This window comes from Macrobrachium nipponense, chromosome 19, assembly GCF_015104395.2.
Source record: "Macrobrachium nipponense isolate FS-2020 chromosome 19, ASM1510439v2, whole genome shotgun sequence".
NCBI lineage: Eukaryota > Metazoa > Arthropoda > Malacostraca > Decapoda > Palaemonidae > Macrobrachium > Macrobrachium nipponense.
Window position 1 is genome coordinate 66,894,072 of NC_061088.1, and position 16,536 is coordinate 66,910,607.

The following is a 16,536-nucleotide window of genomic DNA, read 5'->3' on the forward strand; positions in this document are numbered from 1 at the left end:
ATCTTGGGTCACTAAACACTCACTTCTGTTCCTTTCTCCTTTTCTCTCCTTTTTCTCCACCCTAACTGCACCCCACAGCAGTGGACTGACAGCGAGTACGTAATGCACTATTTAACTTAATAGAAACATGCTGGGTTTTAGTGAACGAGCTCATATCGTCCCTCCTCGTCCGGTTTGAGAATCGAACGCGAATGAAAGAGTAAGGTGCAAGAGACTTGTAATTTTTTATTGTATGTGTGTGTGTGTGTGTGTGTTTTAAGTATGGAATTTTATTTCCAAAAGTTGTTTTGCGAAGGTGCAAAAGTGTCCACACTTTTGCATGGTTTTCCGAAAGGTGTATTATTACATTTTCAGGAATGATAAGAATTGTTATTGATATTTATCTCGTCTTCATTTCGAAATATCTGTTTGTGGTATTATATATAATTAGATTTTGTTGTTCATAAAGGTATGAAAATTGGTTAGGGGGCTTTTTATGCTAATTTACTTTGAAATCTTAACATTACGAGTCTATAACACGTATTGGCTTAATTTGTAAATTCTATGATACTTTTAATACGCCTTTTGGCTGAGGCTTAGTATACAATACATTGCTCTGTGTTTGAAGAAACGCCGGTAGCTTATATATAAATTATCTTCGATACTTTAATGTTCAAAAATTAAAACTTGAGAAGTGAATGAAATAATCCAATTAAATCTGAAGTATTTCAGTTATGTTTGTAGACCGTGTCTTCGTTCTTTAAGTATCCTACACGAACACCTCTAGCTAACATTTTGTAAAATATACTCAAGAAGTTCCCAGTTGGATATCTAAGCGGAACGGTCACTTTTCATGAACTAAAACTGAAAGAATTGCCAACCAGCATAAGTAGATATTCCTCGTGTTTATTTGGTTTTCTTTTTTCTCGTTGCTTTTGTTCCATTCATTTGGTTGAATGTACTTATATAGATATATATATATATATATATATATATTATATATATATATATATATATCTACTGCATATATTATTTATTATTATTATTATTATTATTATTATTATTATTATTGTTATTATTATTATTATTATTATTATTATATTATTATTATTATTATTATTATTATTATTATTATTATTATTGAACGCGTGGATCAGACGGTTCGCTTGTCCAGCCATGCAAAAGAAAAGTCAGTATACTCTAAAAATGAAACAATTAATAAATAAAAACTCCCAAACTAAAGCACTATTGTGTTTGGTCACAAAGTCAACATGCTTCACTGTAATTTAGTCACTTGTCTCTTATTTAGTTTGGAAATAGAAATGTTAATTGTTTTGTTACACTGTGTATGGACAGAAGTAATACGTCCAACTATTAGCCGAATTAAGTACATGTTTACCACACTGTCATAAAAGTACGTATAGCATTACAAGAGGAATCCGCGTGCGCTATCAGTCTCACGAGTACTTACCATAACCGTGCAATTTCAAGACCAGAGCTGTAAGTCACACTCAAAGAGAAACCTTCTCCACCTGCGCTTGGCGGCAGAGTTCTGGCTGGAAGATGTGTCAGTGATCCCTTTATATGCTCTGGCCGAGGCGTTTGTTTGGTTCCCGTACCGTCTGTTGTCCATTCTTTGTTTTCTCTCTTCTTTTCCTGCTTATACGCCCTACTCCCTCGTAAAATTAGCTCTGTATAGAAAGGACCAGTGCGTGAAACTGCTTGCCTGAAACCGTGAGAAAATCCGTAAAACGGTTTTAATTTTTGGACATTTTCCTGACTAATTTGTCGCGAACGATTCGTATTCAGAGACAGCGTGTTTATGAATGAAGCACAGTACTTTTACGCTCTGGTAAACTTATAAATATGTCCTGACAGAGTGTTAAAAGAACATGTGGTCGTAGAGAAATTAATGTTTATTTATTTATTAATAACATGTTGAGCAAAATTGAGAGGACATACATAGACCTAGTATAAGTGTTTTACATTTTATCGGCAGGTGATTGTCAAATACTCTTTGCCATTTTTAATCATTCGAATAATCAGTGAATTTTTGTTCCATATAACTCGAACTTTCACTGCTGGTCCTGTATATGCATGAACAAATTTATGCTGGATGATTGGCATGTAGCTAATATTTTTTTTTTTTTTTTTTGAGTTTTCAAGGAATGGTCGTTATGCTGAGAGCTTTCTTTGTAAGTTAAGAGCCTTTCCGTCTTTGTTTCATGTCAATATTTACTTCTGAAGAATAGTAATTAACAACAATAATAAGAAGCAAATGATGAGAAACATCTCCACTAGTTCCTTCTCAAAAATATGCGAATAAAAAATGTGTGACCACGATAATTACTGTGTTACGCCTTGATATCCAGGTAATGGGGTCTGGCTTTTAATTAGTTAAATCTTATTTTAGGTAGGTGTCCATACGCTTTTTTCGTCATTACTCCAAATGAGCTGATATTCGTGAAGAATAAGTCTGAAAATCACAATGCCTAACGAGGCAAACTCCCAGATAACACTGTTCATATGTAAGAGAAATCAGAGTATATATTATGAATATAAATGAATACCTGTAAATTAAAATCTGTATTAAAATTCTAAAATACTACAATGTATGTAATTAATAGAAAAATAAGACCTAGTTGTTTGTGGCTAATTCAGCTTGAAGCGTTGATTGTCTAAAGGAACTTGCGTTCATTGGTTGCTAAATTGCAGAATTCTTTAAGCATACAGTGTAAACTCATCTCTCCGCTTCCGAGTTCTTAAAAACTACTTAGGCTAGGAGGCTGCAAATTGGTATGTTGATCATCCACCCATCAATCACCAAACATACAAAATTGCAGCCCTCTGTCTTCAAAAGATTTTTTTTTTATTTAAGGTTAAAGTTAGAAATGATCGTGCATCTGGCAACGCAGCAACCCAGGCCACCACGGCCGGCTGAGAGTATCGTGGTCCCTGGCTAAGAGTTTCATACAGAAAACTGGATTGCACCGAAGAGACTTCGGCGCATTTTTTACTTGTTTGCTTGGTTGTTCTGCTTCTTTATGACTGGCAGTTCTGAAGACTGATTCAAGAATATAAAGTCGCGTAATCTAATTGAGGGTTATTTGCCCTTCAGATACGTCTGCATGTTCGTGTATTTGTTTATATGTTAGCAAAATAAGCTAAACCTTTCAAGCGGATTATATGTTTTTGTCAGCATGACATAAGAATTAAGAACGTTTCAGTAATGATTCATCATCATTCTACATGGCACAGATATTCTGTCTGTTTCAAGGGACACAAAATGGCAACACAAATTTCATGAGGTTTTATTATATCGGAGAAATCTTTTCAATATCAGGTTTCCCGTAGCCTTCGGATATATGCACTGACAATAATATGATTATGCAATAATTATTATTACTTTTATTATTGTAGTTCTTGTTGTTTAAAATATGTAAACATTTATGAAACAATTAAGAAGGCCATTCTCTCTAAAAAATGAGCTTTCACACAAAAGAAAAGGTAGAAAATAGACAGATAGGAATCATTAGATAAGGAATTTAGTAAACGGATGAATATATTCATGCATAAACAGCAACGTCAAACAGAAAAGTTTGTCTTTACCTGCCAATAGAATTATTTGTGTCAAAACTGATAATACAAGGTGTCTGTACGCCAGACCGAGCATTTATTCAATTTTACTCTCAGTTAATTATTATTTAAATTTCTTAAATTTGCATGATTTTGTAATCTGAACACCAAGCTCTTATTTGAGAACGACAGTGGTTCTTTAGGTGGAGTAATTTCAGCAATATATATTATATATATATATATATATATAATATATATATATATATATACATATATATATATATATATATATATATATATATATATATATATATATAGTACATCCATTAGTGTAGAGAACAAGAATAAACGCGCATACTCCTACACATTCTGCGACCCATAAAGAAGATCGCAAAATAGGTTTTACTTTTTACTTCTAACTGCGGTGACTTTGCAACTCGCAATAATATTCAGAAAACCGAACCACTTGCTCAGTCATACATGCATTTAGTACTGAACAATTTCCGGAAGTCTAACGCGATGCTATACTTTGGTAAGCATTATGACGTCGAGCCTGGTAAATTCAAATTGAATAGTTATTCGGAAAACACGGAAGAGACGATAGAATTCGGTGTTTTAAATGCTGGTTGAATGAAAACTATCAAATGACTGACTCCCATTATTCTCATTTTCTCTGAAGTTGGGGAATAATTATCGTGTCAGTCGAACAAAGAGACTAACGAGAAGGGTGTGCGTGAAAATGGTGTGGATTTCATCCTCATATCTTACCAATACTGATTCTTTTATTTGTATAATTCTAATGTTAGTATTATGATTATTGTCAAAAGTGTACTGTTATTATTATCATTGGTCTGTTGAGATGTGCTTTGCATGTCATGTAGACACTGTCCATAATTTTATTTTTACCTTAAACTCCTTTTATTTATAGTCAATTGATTAGTATATGTATAACCAATATTCAGCTGAATACCAATCAAAATAACAAACAATTTAACCTCTCAATACACACACGCACACAAACGCACACACATACACATGCACAAACACACACACACACACACACACACACACACACACACACACACATATATATATATATATATATATATATATATATATATATATATATATATATATATATATATATATATTGTATATCTTTCATTGTAGAGCCTGGTGGTGGAAAAAAAAAACATGATTGGTATGGCCAGAAATGAAAGTGAAAACTCCAAAATGAGAGGAGACTTATGCTTAGACGCAAAAGTACCGTTTTGTTTTCTGACACTATTTTAGACTGAATGTGATGTCTCTTGACTTTTTTTTTTGCGTACAATTCATAAGCGGATTTTAGCAGCTAAATTATATATTTCGTGTCAGGTTAATTTCTTTATGTTTATATATGCTCGCATCTCTCTCTCTCTCTCTCTCTCTCTCTCTCTCTCTCTCTCTCTCTCTCTCTTTTCTCTAAATCCCTCTCTTATCTCTCTCTCTGTCTCTCTCTCTTTGTCTTTTCTTCCATAAATACACGTAGCAATGGTTTACCTTTTAGTAGGCGACAGATGGACTAAGCCATCTGGTTTCTGAGAGTTAGAATTAATTATACGAATCTTTTTACTGACATTTTAGCCGGTACCTGCAGAAGAATAGGAAAAGGCAGGACCAAAGGTTAATTATATTTTTTACACTTGTGTTTTACGGTGCTAAACTACAGCTAATAAATTAGAATTTGAAGGGAATTATCGTTCTGTTGCTCATACTACTGTTTACAAAGGTTCGTATTTTTCATGTAACTACCTTGTGATTCTCATATTCATGTCGAAATTCGCTGGTCCGCTGGTATAGTGGCATGCCACTGGGATGTCACGGGTTCGCGTCTCCCCCTGGGCAAGAAAAAATCACTGGCTCTGTAACATGATCAGTTACTGCTGCAGTGTGGGGGTCTGCAGTGGGAGCTTGAATTTCAAATCAGTATCACCCGTTTGCTAGTTCCATGTGAATAGGTCTCATCTACTGAAATGATAATAATGTAACTACACTGCGATGGTCATTTTCATATCCAAATTCGTAAGACAACCAAGGTTAGGAGTGAAGTAAAATTTGGTTCATTTCTGTTAGTAGAGTTCTTGATATGGTGGAAGTTTTTTGCCAAGGTCTTAGAAACAATTATTCTCCTACAGGCCTTCTCTGGGAAAGCAGCTAAAGTTTCTAGATCTGAATATTGCTCATCGTTTCAAGATATTCGTGCTCACCGATGAGAAATAACTTTAAGTTTTTTTATTCAACCCTGTTTTTTTTCATATAAGATTTTAAGCTACAGGTGAAAAATCATTTGCAAAAATAATTGATATCTTCATTCCCCGCTGTGCAGTCTTAGTCCTCTCTTTGTTTGGGGTTAGTTGGCCGTCCTATATTTCTTATTTTCGAGCATTTCCTCCTCTCTCCTGGTGAGCAGTTCGAACTTTTACTTCCTCTAGGTAGAGGTGAACTCTCAATTCAGATGTAAAGGGAATAAAAGAAAGTTTTCACTCTTACAATTCACGCGAGCGCGCAGCAAGCGTTTTAGTCTTTACGGAAAAAAAATGTCGTGGCCTTTTTAACAGAGAGAAATAAGTTTCTGAGTCAGTAACAAAGACACCATTTTTAAGCGATAGCTTTTACAAATGTGAGCTTATATAGCAATCAAAAGAAATATTAAACATTAGTTTCCATTTACAAAGTGAAGCTTATCAACAATGAAAATGACGCTGACTACTGAGAAAAGTGAATATGGATTGAGATAGCACTGAGTTAGCGTGACTCGAGACCGAGTCTGCGTAATAAATATGTTCATTAGAGATTCCCGTGATCATTAGACCCATTTTATTGAAACATTCGTTTTGTGCGTAAACATGGTGCGCTGATGGCTAGAGATTAACCGTAGAACTAACCATAACTAGACCATAAACTGACCATGAGGAGGTTATTAACCCAAGTCAGTTTGTTTGGGTAATAAGAGGTGGACTGTCTATAATTACATAATGAACGGTGCTTGGATGAGAAATAGCTCTTGTCCTTAGGCGTTCGTTAGGTTTAGATGCTGACTTTGAAGGGAAGCTCGAGGCCTTGGCATAGTTTCTTTCATCCAGGTGTCCTTCGCTTCGTGAAACTCACTCGTGTTTGGAATCGCAGCAAATGTAACCTCATCAGAAAAATGATTGAGAAAGTTTAGTCTCAGTGAATCACAAGAGAAAGGAAATTAATAGAGTTATGATAGAGAAAGCAAGAAATGCTATTTCCTCCTGAAACATTTTCGCTAAATTAGTTCCCAGAGTAAGCGCTAATTAATGTGGGATTTTCTCAGTATTTTTCCGGTTTTCATTCTTTCAATCTCAATGTGCTTAATAAGTTTCCTACGCTTGAGTCGATGATAGAAATTCAACGCTACAAAAATGATACGATCATTACTTTTCGGCTCGGTGTATTTACAGGATAATAAACAATTTTAAAGCCTCGTCGGTTTGGCTTTCTTGTTCTCGGTTTCATACCTGGCGGCAGTTAAAACAAATAAGTGAATTTTGCAAGTGATTTCGTGTTAAGATTCATTGACCGGAAGTACTTATTTACGCATCTGTTTGTGCTTATTTGCTGTTTAGGATATGTTTACCCAACATGGTGAGGTTAAAATAATTGATTTCATGACAGATTTTTTAACTGGTAAATGCAATAGTCTTTTCATTATATTTCAACGATTCGATGCAAAATTATGTATTCAAGTGTGAAGTACTTTCGAAAATAGAAGTCAGAACAAATCTGATACTTGTTTTGCCCGTATGATCAACAATATGATGCATGGTACATAGTAAACTTAGTTTGCGGATATTGTGATTACAATTCACAAGTAAGAAAAAACATTTTATTAATTTAATATTCCTTTTCAGTAGACTTTAATGGAGAATATAATGTGAATTATTCGAACGGCCTACACTGGACTACGGGTATTTGAATGTTGTGTCTGTCAATATGTTATTATCGATAGTAAATGATGGATCTTTTAAGATGTGTGTAGTTACGACGTTGGACAGTTGTTTACATTATTGTAGCTCCTTTTATCGTCTGTATAGCTGTAGAATATTCAAGGAATTATTGGTTTTAGCTTGATACTATCCGTTAATGACATTACAAATGAAGGTGGAATACCCACGTCAACGAAGGCTAGGGATCGAAGTCACCAGGTACAGGTAGTGTTTGTGTGTGTATGAGTTTCCACTTGCTAGCTAATAATTAATTAGCCTCTATCTTCGCTGTTTTTCACGAGTTATAACCCTAACTTCATACATCCTGTGTATTTTTGACATTTATTTTAGTAAACAATGTGTGTTTTTTTTTTTTTTTTTTTTTTTTTTTTTTTTTTTTTTTTTTTTTTTTGAGATTTCGTCAAATTTTAGGAAAATTTATTGAATGACAATAAAATATGCCCTGCACCGTGACTTATTTGGCGCACGCGATGAACTCTTCTGTAGCCACCTTGAATTTAGCAGTATCGGAGGTAAAACCTCATAATAGGAATCACAATATTGTCATAATAATGAGGACCGAAAGTCACGAAGTGTTTCCAGTGCCTCTGCAACACCCGTCCCTCACACAGTGATGATCATGATAATAGTTCCAGTCCGGCAACATCACTCTGGATTTTCTTAAAAATTTATATGTCAAACTGCTTCGAATTAAGCTATATTGCTCTAGATGGGGTGTAGTCGAAAAAGCGTTCAAGATTCTAATGAAAACTGAGTTGATAGCGTTAGAGTAAATGCCAGCAACAAATGTGTGGAATTAGCAGAAAGCTGTAACTACTTATTGATATTATATATATTAGTGATCATTTCCTTGAAACTTACATGACGTTTGATATGAAATAAGATAACTTGGGATGACTGGTTGGTGTTTTAAACTTTGCTTTCGATCTTTAATGATAAATAAAACTTGATCGGAGTGAAGACTTTTTGCGGACTTTAATCAATATTAGCGAAATAATTTGTCAGGTTCCTAACACAACTTGGCCTGACTGTGTTGAATTTCCACTGAGTCAGATTAAACTGCCCATTGTATGTTTTTAATTATTGTGGTATATTGACCAGATTCGAGATCTCAACGAAATATTGAATTATGTGATAGATTTTTTGTTAGATCGTCAGATTCTGTTCAGACTCGCATGGTATTTTAGCGAAAAAAAAATTTGGCGAGAATTTCCACGATCACGTTTGGTAAAATTCTTGTTCTGTAAATTGGTAAAAGGGGTTTTCGGTTCACCAGAAGGCGAAGGCGATCAATCTTGGCACGTTTTAGGACAGTGCTTGCAGCTCTCGAGTGACTACGGTTTCACTGGATGCTCTCGCCGTTTGCTTGTCCATTAAGGTATTTGTTCATTGATTCATTTAGTTAATGAACGAGACAGGTGGTTTTCCTTAAAAGGAAGGACTGACTTCTCGGTGTAAAGTTAATTGATTTCGAGGTAACTGGAGAGGGCGTTTTGGTCCTATGGTTTTTACACTTACGTGACTTTCACTGACCACATCTGAGGCGCATTTTACGGCGGAGGGAGACGGGTGGGTAGATGCGTTCGGTCTCTGCCCATAAAAGCAACCCACAGACTGTCATTGCAAACGGTTCCTCTGACGTTTGTTTCCTTCTCTTTTATTAGCGGCAGCTTTTCCTGTATGTTTAGGCAATCCCGTTCACCGAGATATATATTATATTGCAAAGCGTCTCCATGAAGCCATGACTTTATTCCTATACTCTGTTTTTTTCCATCTGTCCACCCGCCTGTGTGGTGTTTGCGTATGGTAACACTACGTCCCGGGCTTTAGATAGTTACGCTGTGTAAATTTTAGGTAAATGAAAGGATATCTTGGTGTACATTTGCAACTGAAAAGTGTTTTAATAATTTACTGTATGCGAATTACACCGTTAATATTCGAAATAGGATATTATTATTATTGTTGAATGTAAGCTGAATGTAACTATATCTAAATCCCAAGACGCAGTGTTACCATACGCAAACACTACAGGCTGGTGGACAAATGGAAAAAACCCGAGTATAGTGTGTATCATTTACTTTTGGGAAACCTTCCGTTTGGAGTGACGAGCGCGACTTATGTAATTGTTTGTCATTTATAGTATTTTTGTCGTTAAGTTTCGATTGATTTTATCTGTTGTATTCCTTTGTCTTTTCCTTGTTTGTATTCACGTACTAAGCACACTTTCCATCTCCGCACTTACTTTTAAAGGCAATAAGACGCTAAAAACTCCCCCCCACCCGCCCCTTGCAACAGAAACCAGAGCCTTTCAGTTGAGGTTTCGTCCATGGACCTTCCTTCCTACATTTCTAGCGTATCGGCAAAGAAGACTAAAGAACGAGAAAGCTGCCAGTTATTATGGATCCCGCCGTGTTAAACTTACTTTGTAAACATCCCCTTCTTCATATTTGCTTTCGTGACGCAAGGTACAAAAACGTTCGTCTACCATTTGCCTTACTGCAAATAGAACATTCTCTCTCTCTCTCTCTCTCTCTCTCTCTCTCTCTCTCTCTCTCTTCAAGTACTTCACAATCCGCTTGAAGACTTTTCGTATTCCATGCCTCTCTCTCTCTCTCTCTCTCTCTCTCTCTCTCTCTCTCTCTCTCGTAGTAGTATAGTAGTATAGTAGTATGACATCTCTCTTGTGCCATACATTGCCTACATCTCTCGGTTTCGCAATAAGTCAGAGGTATGGAAATTCTTTAATTACTTTTGACCCTGAGCACATACGCAGGTGGGAGACCGCAGTATCGCGATTTACTCATTTCTCTTGATAGAATGACTTGATTTGTCAATAGTTGTGTACCTGGGATTAGCCGTTATGATGTAATTCTAATTTTTGGTGGGCGTCATTAATTTACCTCGAGCTCTCTTTGAAGTGCACCTGATTTCAATGACTGAAGTAGGCCCATATAACCTCTTGGTGTTTTTTTTCATTTTATGGTCTCCCTTAAATATCTAATAAACTTTGTCTTATGAAACTGTTGCTATTTTTTTTTTCAATCCAATGTTAGCTTGGTTTTGTTAATACCCCAGCTAAGAACTACTTGTACTATACACGTTCCCCTTTACTCGCACAAGTCATTGCGCATTCTGACTTAGCTGTAATGACGGCATATTCATGCAAAATGCAAACTCCACTTTGTTTGCTTTATTATATGATCTTGAATACTTTCCATTACGACAGTTATGTTGCTTGAAAGCATCAATGTCTCGGTAACGTCACAACACAGTAGATAAATCTAAATAGACTATGGCTATAAGCCTGTATTAATCGTTAGGACACAATTTTCAGTTCAGTGTAATACGCTGAATAAAATTTGCTGGAGATTTCTCAGTACTTCGGTAATTTAAAATCTGCGGTTATAAAATATGTAATCGCTTCAAATCTTAATGTTCACAATAATTCAAATATTTCAATGTCTGGGTCAGAATTAAAAGTGTTTTCAAACCTAAATGCTGCATGTGAAATACCACTCCAGTTTTACATGAATCCAACCGGTACAGCCTGGTTGACATTCGTACAAAACACTTAGCATTGTCCTCAGAGGAGCTTTTGTGTTAGTGTCAAGATAACATCTAAATGTCCCCCTCCGTCTTTCCCGCCCTCCCTACCTCGCTCTCAGCTTCTGTTTAGTACGAATTTTGATACTGCGTTTTATTTCTTCACTTTATCTTACCGTTTTACTATCAAAAAGAAAAAAAAAATACAAAGCTAAACACCTCAGTGTAGTCAGATTCTTTAGTAATATATGCTGTCGGACCTTTGTCATTTTTCACCTGTTTGGTTGGAGAACTTGTTCTTAGAGAGAGAGAGAGAGAGAGAGAGGAGAGAGAGAGAGAGAGAGAGAGATTCGCCTAAATGATTATCTGTCATCCTGCTGTTTGCTTATCATTGATCATCAGCAGCTATTAAACTCGGAGGTAACCATTCATAATGCGTCCCATTATATTGTTTGCCATATTGTTTGTCCGTTCATCAGCATAATATCTCGAAGCAGCTGTCACCGCGTGACACCTCAGGAATGAGACATGTTTCTGTTGTTGCCCTCAAAATTGAGACTATCAGTTCGAGGTGTCACGTTTTAGTTTCAGATGAGGAGCCCGATTAGATACATTCTGTCTCACTGTTTAAAACTATGCTGTTCCCACGTAGCTTCCTAAACGTTAGTAGCTACTTTTTGGTTCATCAAGGCTAATAGGACAAATTTAATATTATCCAGTGCCAGGCTGTAGAATTTTATAACTTGATCCGCCATGGTTAAAAAAATTTAAACAGCGTGATTCCTATACAGCCATTGCGTCATACAAAGATTTCCAGATATGAGATCAACCAAATCTGAGATGAAAGAAACGCCACAAGATCCTCATCTTTGCAATATCAGAGTATCCAGGGAATATTGTCCTTGTCTGATTGTAGCTGGTTAGATCGCACAAATTTTGGGCTTCTCTTATTCAGATAAGATGCCTTTGCTTTGAAAGTAATTACATAGATTCTCTACTCATGTATATGAGGACAAGTTTATGAATTCGTAAAACGATACCTCTTCGGTATTGAATATCTTGGAAAGATTTTATTAAAAAACATGATATTATTAGTGTAGAAAAAAAATTTCCCTTTCAAGCGTGAGGTACAAACACTATATAGACTAATTTTATGTGAATAGAAAAATGTATGAGTTAAAATGACGCAACCCCAAGTCACTGAATGTAACAACCGCAACTGGGGAGATAATTACTCGCGGTCAAAGGGTCATCTTTTTCTCCATTCACTCGTCAGAGTACTACCCAAGGCTAGCTTCTTTTCTCCATTCACTTACCAGATGCTATTCACTTTCTATTTCACACTTTCCCTCGCGTATCCTCCGTGCATCTTTTGCTTGACGCACCGGTTAGTGACAGACGTTCTCCGTTCCCCTAATGCGTCTGCGGTCGTGCTTTTGCATATCTGACCGACCTCTACCTCGGCGCCATGGTCCCAGCAAGTCCACCGAGATACTGTTGCCTGTGGCCAGTCCACTGCATTATGACGATGATAGGTGCCGGTGAGATTGACGGAGATGAGGATGGTGATTAGTTTAAGAAAGCAGCGATGGCCACAAGATGATAGTGATGATGATGTAAAGCTCTAAAGCATCATAGGTCTCTAACGAAAGATTTGTTCGGTGCTACTACTTTGGCTTAATGTCTACCCGCCACCTACTCCGAGTTGCTAGTACTAAACATACATCTCTCTTTAGACTTTGGTACTAAACACCGTATGGTAAATGTAAAGTAGACGGCTGCACGAAGATATCGTTTATTAATATAATTTGTTGACCACACAATATAGAAATGTGTGTATATGATACTTTGATCCCCGAGGGGCTAGTACTAAACGCGGCGTCCCTAGGAGCCTCCGCCATGTTGAGTACTAGCACCTTGGAGTAGGTGACGCGTTGATAACAACCCAAAGTAGCACCAAGGACCCACTGAGTGAGTCCTGGTAGCACCGATTTGTTCTTCAGCGGAACGTAAAGTTCATGTGGGAAAAGACCCAAGGGAATGAATGAAAAGTCAAAAGGGGAAAGCACTGTGGCTGGTTACCCAAGATGGAACGCTGTAAAGAACCTTTAATCGTCTACAGTACTTCCCGCAAGCCGTATTGCAGGCGGTGTTATCTATTATGATTAGGAAGAGCTGGTCAGTAGGTTTCTGTTTATTATCATTAAAGAAATCTCAAAGTTGCAACCTCTCTCTCTCTCTCTCTCTCTCTCTCTCTCTCTCTCTCTCTCTCTCTCTCTCTCTCTCTCTTATTGTTAAACTTGAGGCATTTGTGCTTTTTAGTTCAGTCATTTTTCATCCATTCTTATTTTTATTACGTTTGATGTCAGTATTATCTTTTGTCCGAACATTAATTTGATGACAATAAAACCTATATTCGTTACTCATCTAGGTAAGTAGACAGGCAGCTGAATAAATAAATACATGAATGGGCAAAATAATCGTAAGCGACACATAACCTGTTTTTCGGTATCTAAATGCAAACTAAGCTGCTTCTTCATTCAGATATCAACAACGAATCAGAGTATGTGCATGAATTGCGTTCCTTCTGAGGTCATTAACGAGGCTAATGAATGCTTTACAAGTGACTTCTGCGATCAAATAGATTACATCAGAATGCTCATGACAAAGTGCTAATGTCCAATTTTACGAGCAAATGTACGTCTATTTTACATAAATCAACTGTGAGTGCATACAGTGTATCGAAAGCGTTCATATGTACGGATTTATTTTTTCGCGTGTCTGTAAATTTAAACCATAAGTGCATCCACACTTAAGCTTACATTTTTGTGAATAAGTTATGAATTTTTAAAGTCATTCGAACCAATAAATATTACATATATATATATGTATATATATATATATATATATATATATATATGAGAGAGAGAGAGAGAGAGAGAGAGAGAGAGAGAGAGAGAGAGAGAGAGATTGCAAGGAAGAGGTTGCCTGCGCATACTCACAAATAGTAGTAGTATGCATGCATGTGTATCGGTTCATGATCTTGCCTATATGTGTACATAAACTCCTGCGCGACACACGCTCACACTTGACTTTTTATCTCGTCCACCGTAATATATTCAGCAGCCATTCATTAACCGTCAACGCGATCATTTGTTAAACTCCAGCCTGCCTCGATTATCATATCTTCTGAAGCCCCGCTTGACGGTTTTAGTCTTTTGTTTGTTTTTTTATAATAACACTTGTTTTTATCGTAAATGCAAGAGGGCGGGCAGGCAAACGTTCATCTCTACCCCGGGATCTTATACCTAATAAGAATAAGTGAAAAAGAAGGAAGCGAAATTAAGAAGGAAAATTAAGGGGAAGAGAAGAAAAAGAGGAGCTTAGAACCCCGAAGAAATCGAAGGCGCCGCTTCTGGCGTTCTGCCTTGTCATCGATCCCTACTCTAATTCAACTTTAGAATTCCTACCTTTCGAGAACTTAAGTTGACACGTTCTTGGTCACTTGTCTGTCATTTGGGGACGATCTAAGCATCCGGCGTTGTTTTGCCTTTTTTCCACTGGAAGTTCGTGTGCAAATATGCGTTATTTTAAGTATCTTCTGCATGTAGTGTACAGTGATACATAATGCAATTCTGTTAATAACTACCTCCATCCCCTATCCCCAGCTTCCTCTCCCTGGCATGTTGGGTAATCAAACGATCCCCGCGCTCTTTTCAATTGCTGGTATAAATAAATGAGTAACACATGTCACACTTTACCGCCACGAGGGCTCAAACGAAGAAACTTTCTTTGAGCGGACAGTCATATTGCGAAAGCCCTTGCTTTCTTGCACAATCTTCCTCTGCAGTGCTTCCAAAGTGCAGCTGTTATTCGAGTGGGGATAAGCGGTTTTTCTTTTTAAAGGAGTCGATGAGATTTTTTAAACCTCTTCATATCATTGTGACTGTCATTTTTTCAGTGATAATGATGCCACTACTTTTTGCAGACGTTATTACTTTTCTGAAGTTCGTTAGAGAGAAGCCGATGTCTTTTTTCTTAGCAAAACAACTTCACAGAAATATTATAGAACTCGTATGGCAGACACCTATTGTTAAAAGTTTCCGATTAAAATACCTTCGAATACTGTTATTAAATGTTTCTGTGGAAATCTTCCCGTACGAACAATAAAGATAAAAGTTTACTCTTAAATGTTTTAGATTCTCTCAAAACAAACGACTCCGAGACTTACCGTCGTAAAGCCAAGACTTTGTTGCCACGAAAGGTTGCGACTATTCTTGACCGTAGTAACAAGAGCCTCTTAAACAGTCTCATTGCGTCAGTGAATTTATATGACTCTTTTGATAAGTAATACTGGGAGAATTTTTGTTGTTCCTTTCGTGTTGTGGTTAACCTGACATATCTGTATTATTTCTCCAATACCGGTTTTGAAAAAATATTCAATTAAGATGCTTTAAGGATTTAAAAACTTTCTGCTTTCAAACATTCTCTCTCTCTCTCTCTCTCTCTCTCCTCTCTCCTTCTCCTCTCTTCTCTCTCTCTCTCTCTCTATCTCTCTCTCCCATCTCTCTCTCTCTCTCTCTCTCTCTCGTCTCTCTCGTCTCTCCGTCTCTCTCTCTCTCTCTCTCTCTCTCTCTCTCTCTCATGGAATTGTCTTTGTCCTGATTTGATCTCAGGAAATAATGTACCTGATTTCTCCTCGTCATATTCTTAATGTAACTACCTAAGAAAATATTATCCATTATGTCTGTTACATAATTCCCTTTTTCTCTAATACAATGGATCCGTATTACTCTGTAATTACATGAGAGATAGTTGTCGAGGTTGGTAGTCAGGTAAATTTATTGTAACAAAAAAGACAATTCCATTTCGTAACAATTTTATTCCTAATTAATTACCTAGGCAGGAGCAACACTGGCTTCAACCTTTAGCTTCACTGCTTTGTCTCTCCCAGAGGAATTTTGCCGCTCTGTGGCGCAAGAACCATAGAATGGGCCGGAAGGAGGAGCAACATATGGTATACAGAACTCGGTTACATTACTCCTTTCAAAGGAAAAGGGCTTGACCTGAAATATCAATTATTCGGAACATTCTCTCTCTCTCTCTCTCTCTCTCTCTCTCTCTCTCTCTCTCTCTCTCTCTCTCTCTCTCTCTCCATTATATCACCTATCGTACGCATAACTTAATTGCATAATGGCAGATGAAGAAGCACTGACGATAGTAGTGGAAATCGATGAATGACTGTAACACTGTAACACCAGAGCAACTTAAAGTCATTCAGCGAGTAAGAAAGTGATGGGGGGAGGGAGCGGGCCCGGATATAACTGGCTACAATTATGAAAACGGAGGAACACGTACAGTTAACACTTATGCTCACGTGTAATAAGGAATATCAGTTTAAAGTCTACTCATCCAACTATTTTGT

At 36.8% G+C, this 16,536-nt stretch overlaps 2 protein-coding genes across 2 annotated transcripts in view; one reads left to right on the forward strand and one right to left on the reverse strand.

The window, feature by feature from the left end:
- Window positions 1-1,528, reverse strand: part of LOC135217934 (uncharacterized) — a 78,924-nt gene extending 77,396 nt beyond the window's left edge. Inside the window, exon 1 of the mRNA XM_064254042.1 lies at window positions 1,451-1,528. Within this exon, the coding sequence (XP_064110112.1) occupies window positions 1,451-1,453 (3 nt within the window). The 5' untranslated portion in view covers window positions 1,454-1,528. The remainder of the gene's footprint in view (window positions 1-1,450) is intronic.
- LOC135217947 (retinol dehydrogenase 11-like) overlaps window positions 1-16,536 on the forward strand; it is a 297,263-nt gene that overhangs the window by 66,939 nt on the left and 213,788 nt on the right. The window lies entirely within an intron of this gene.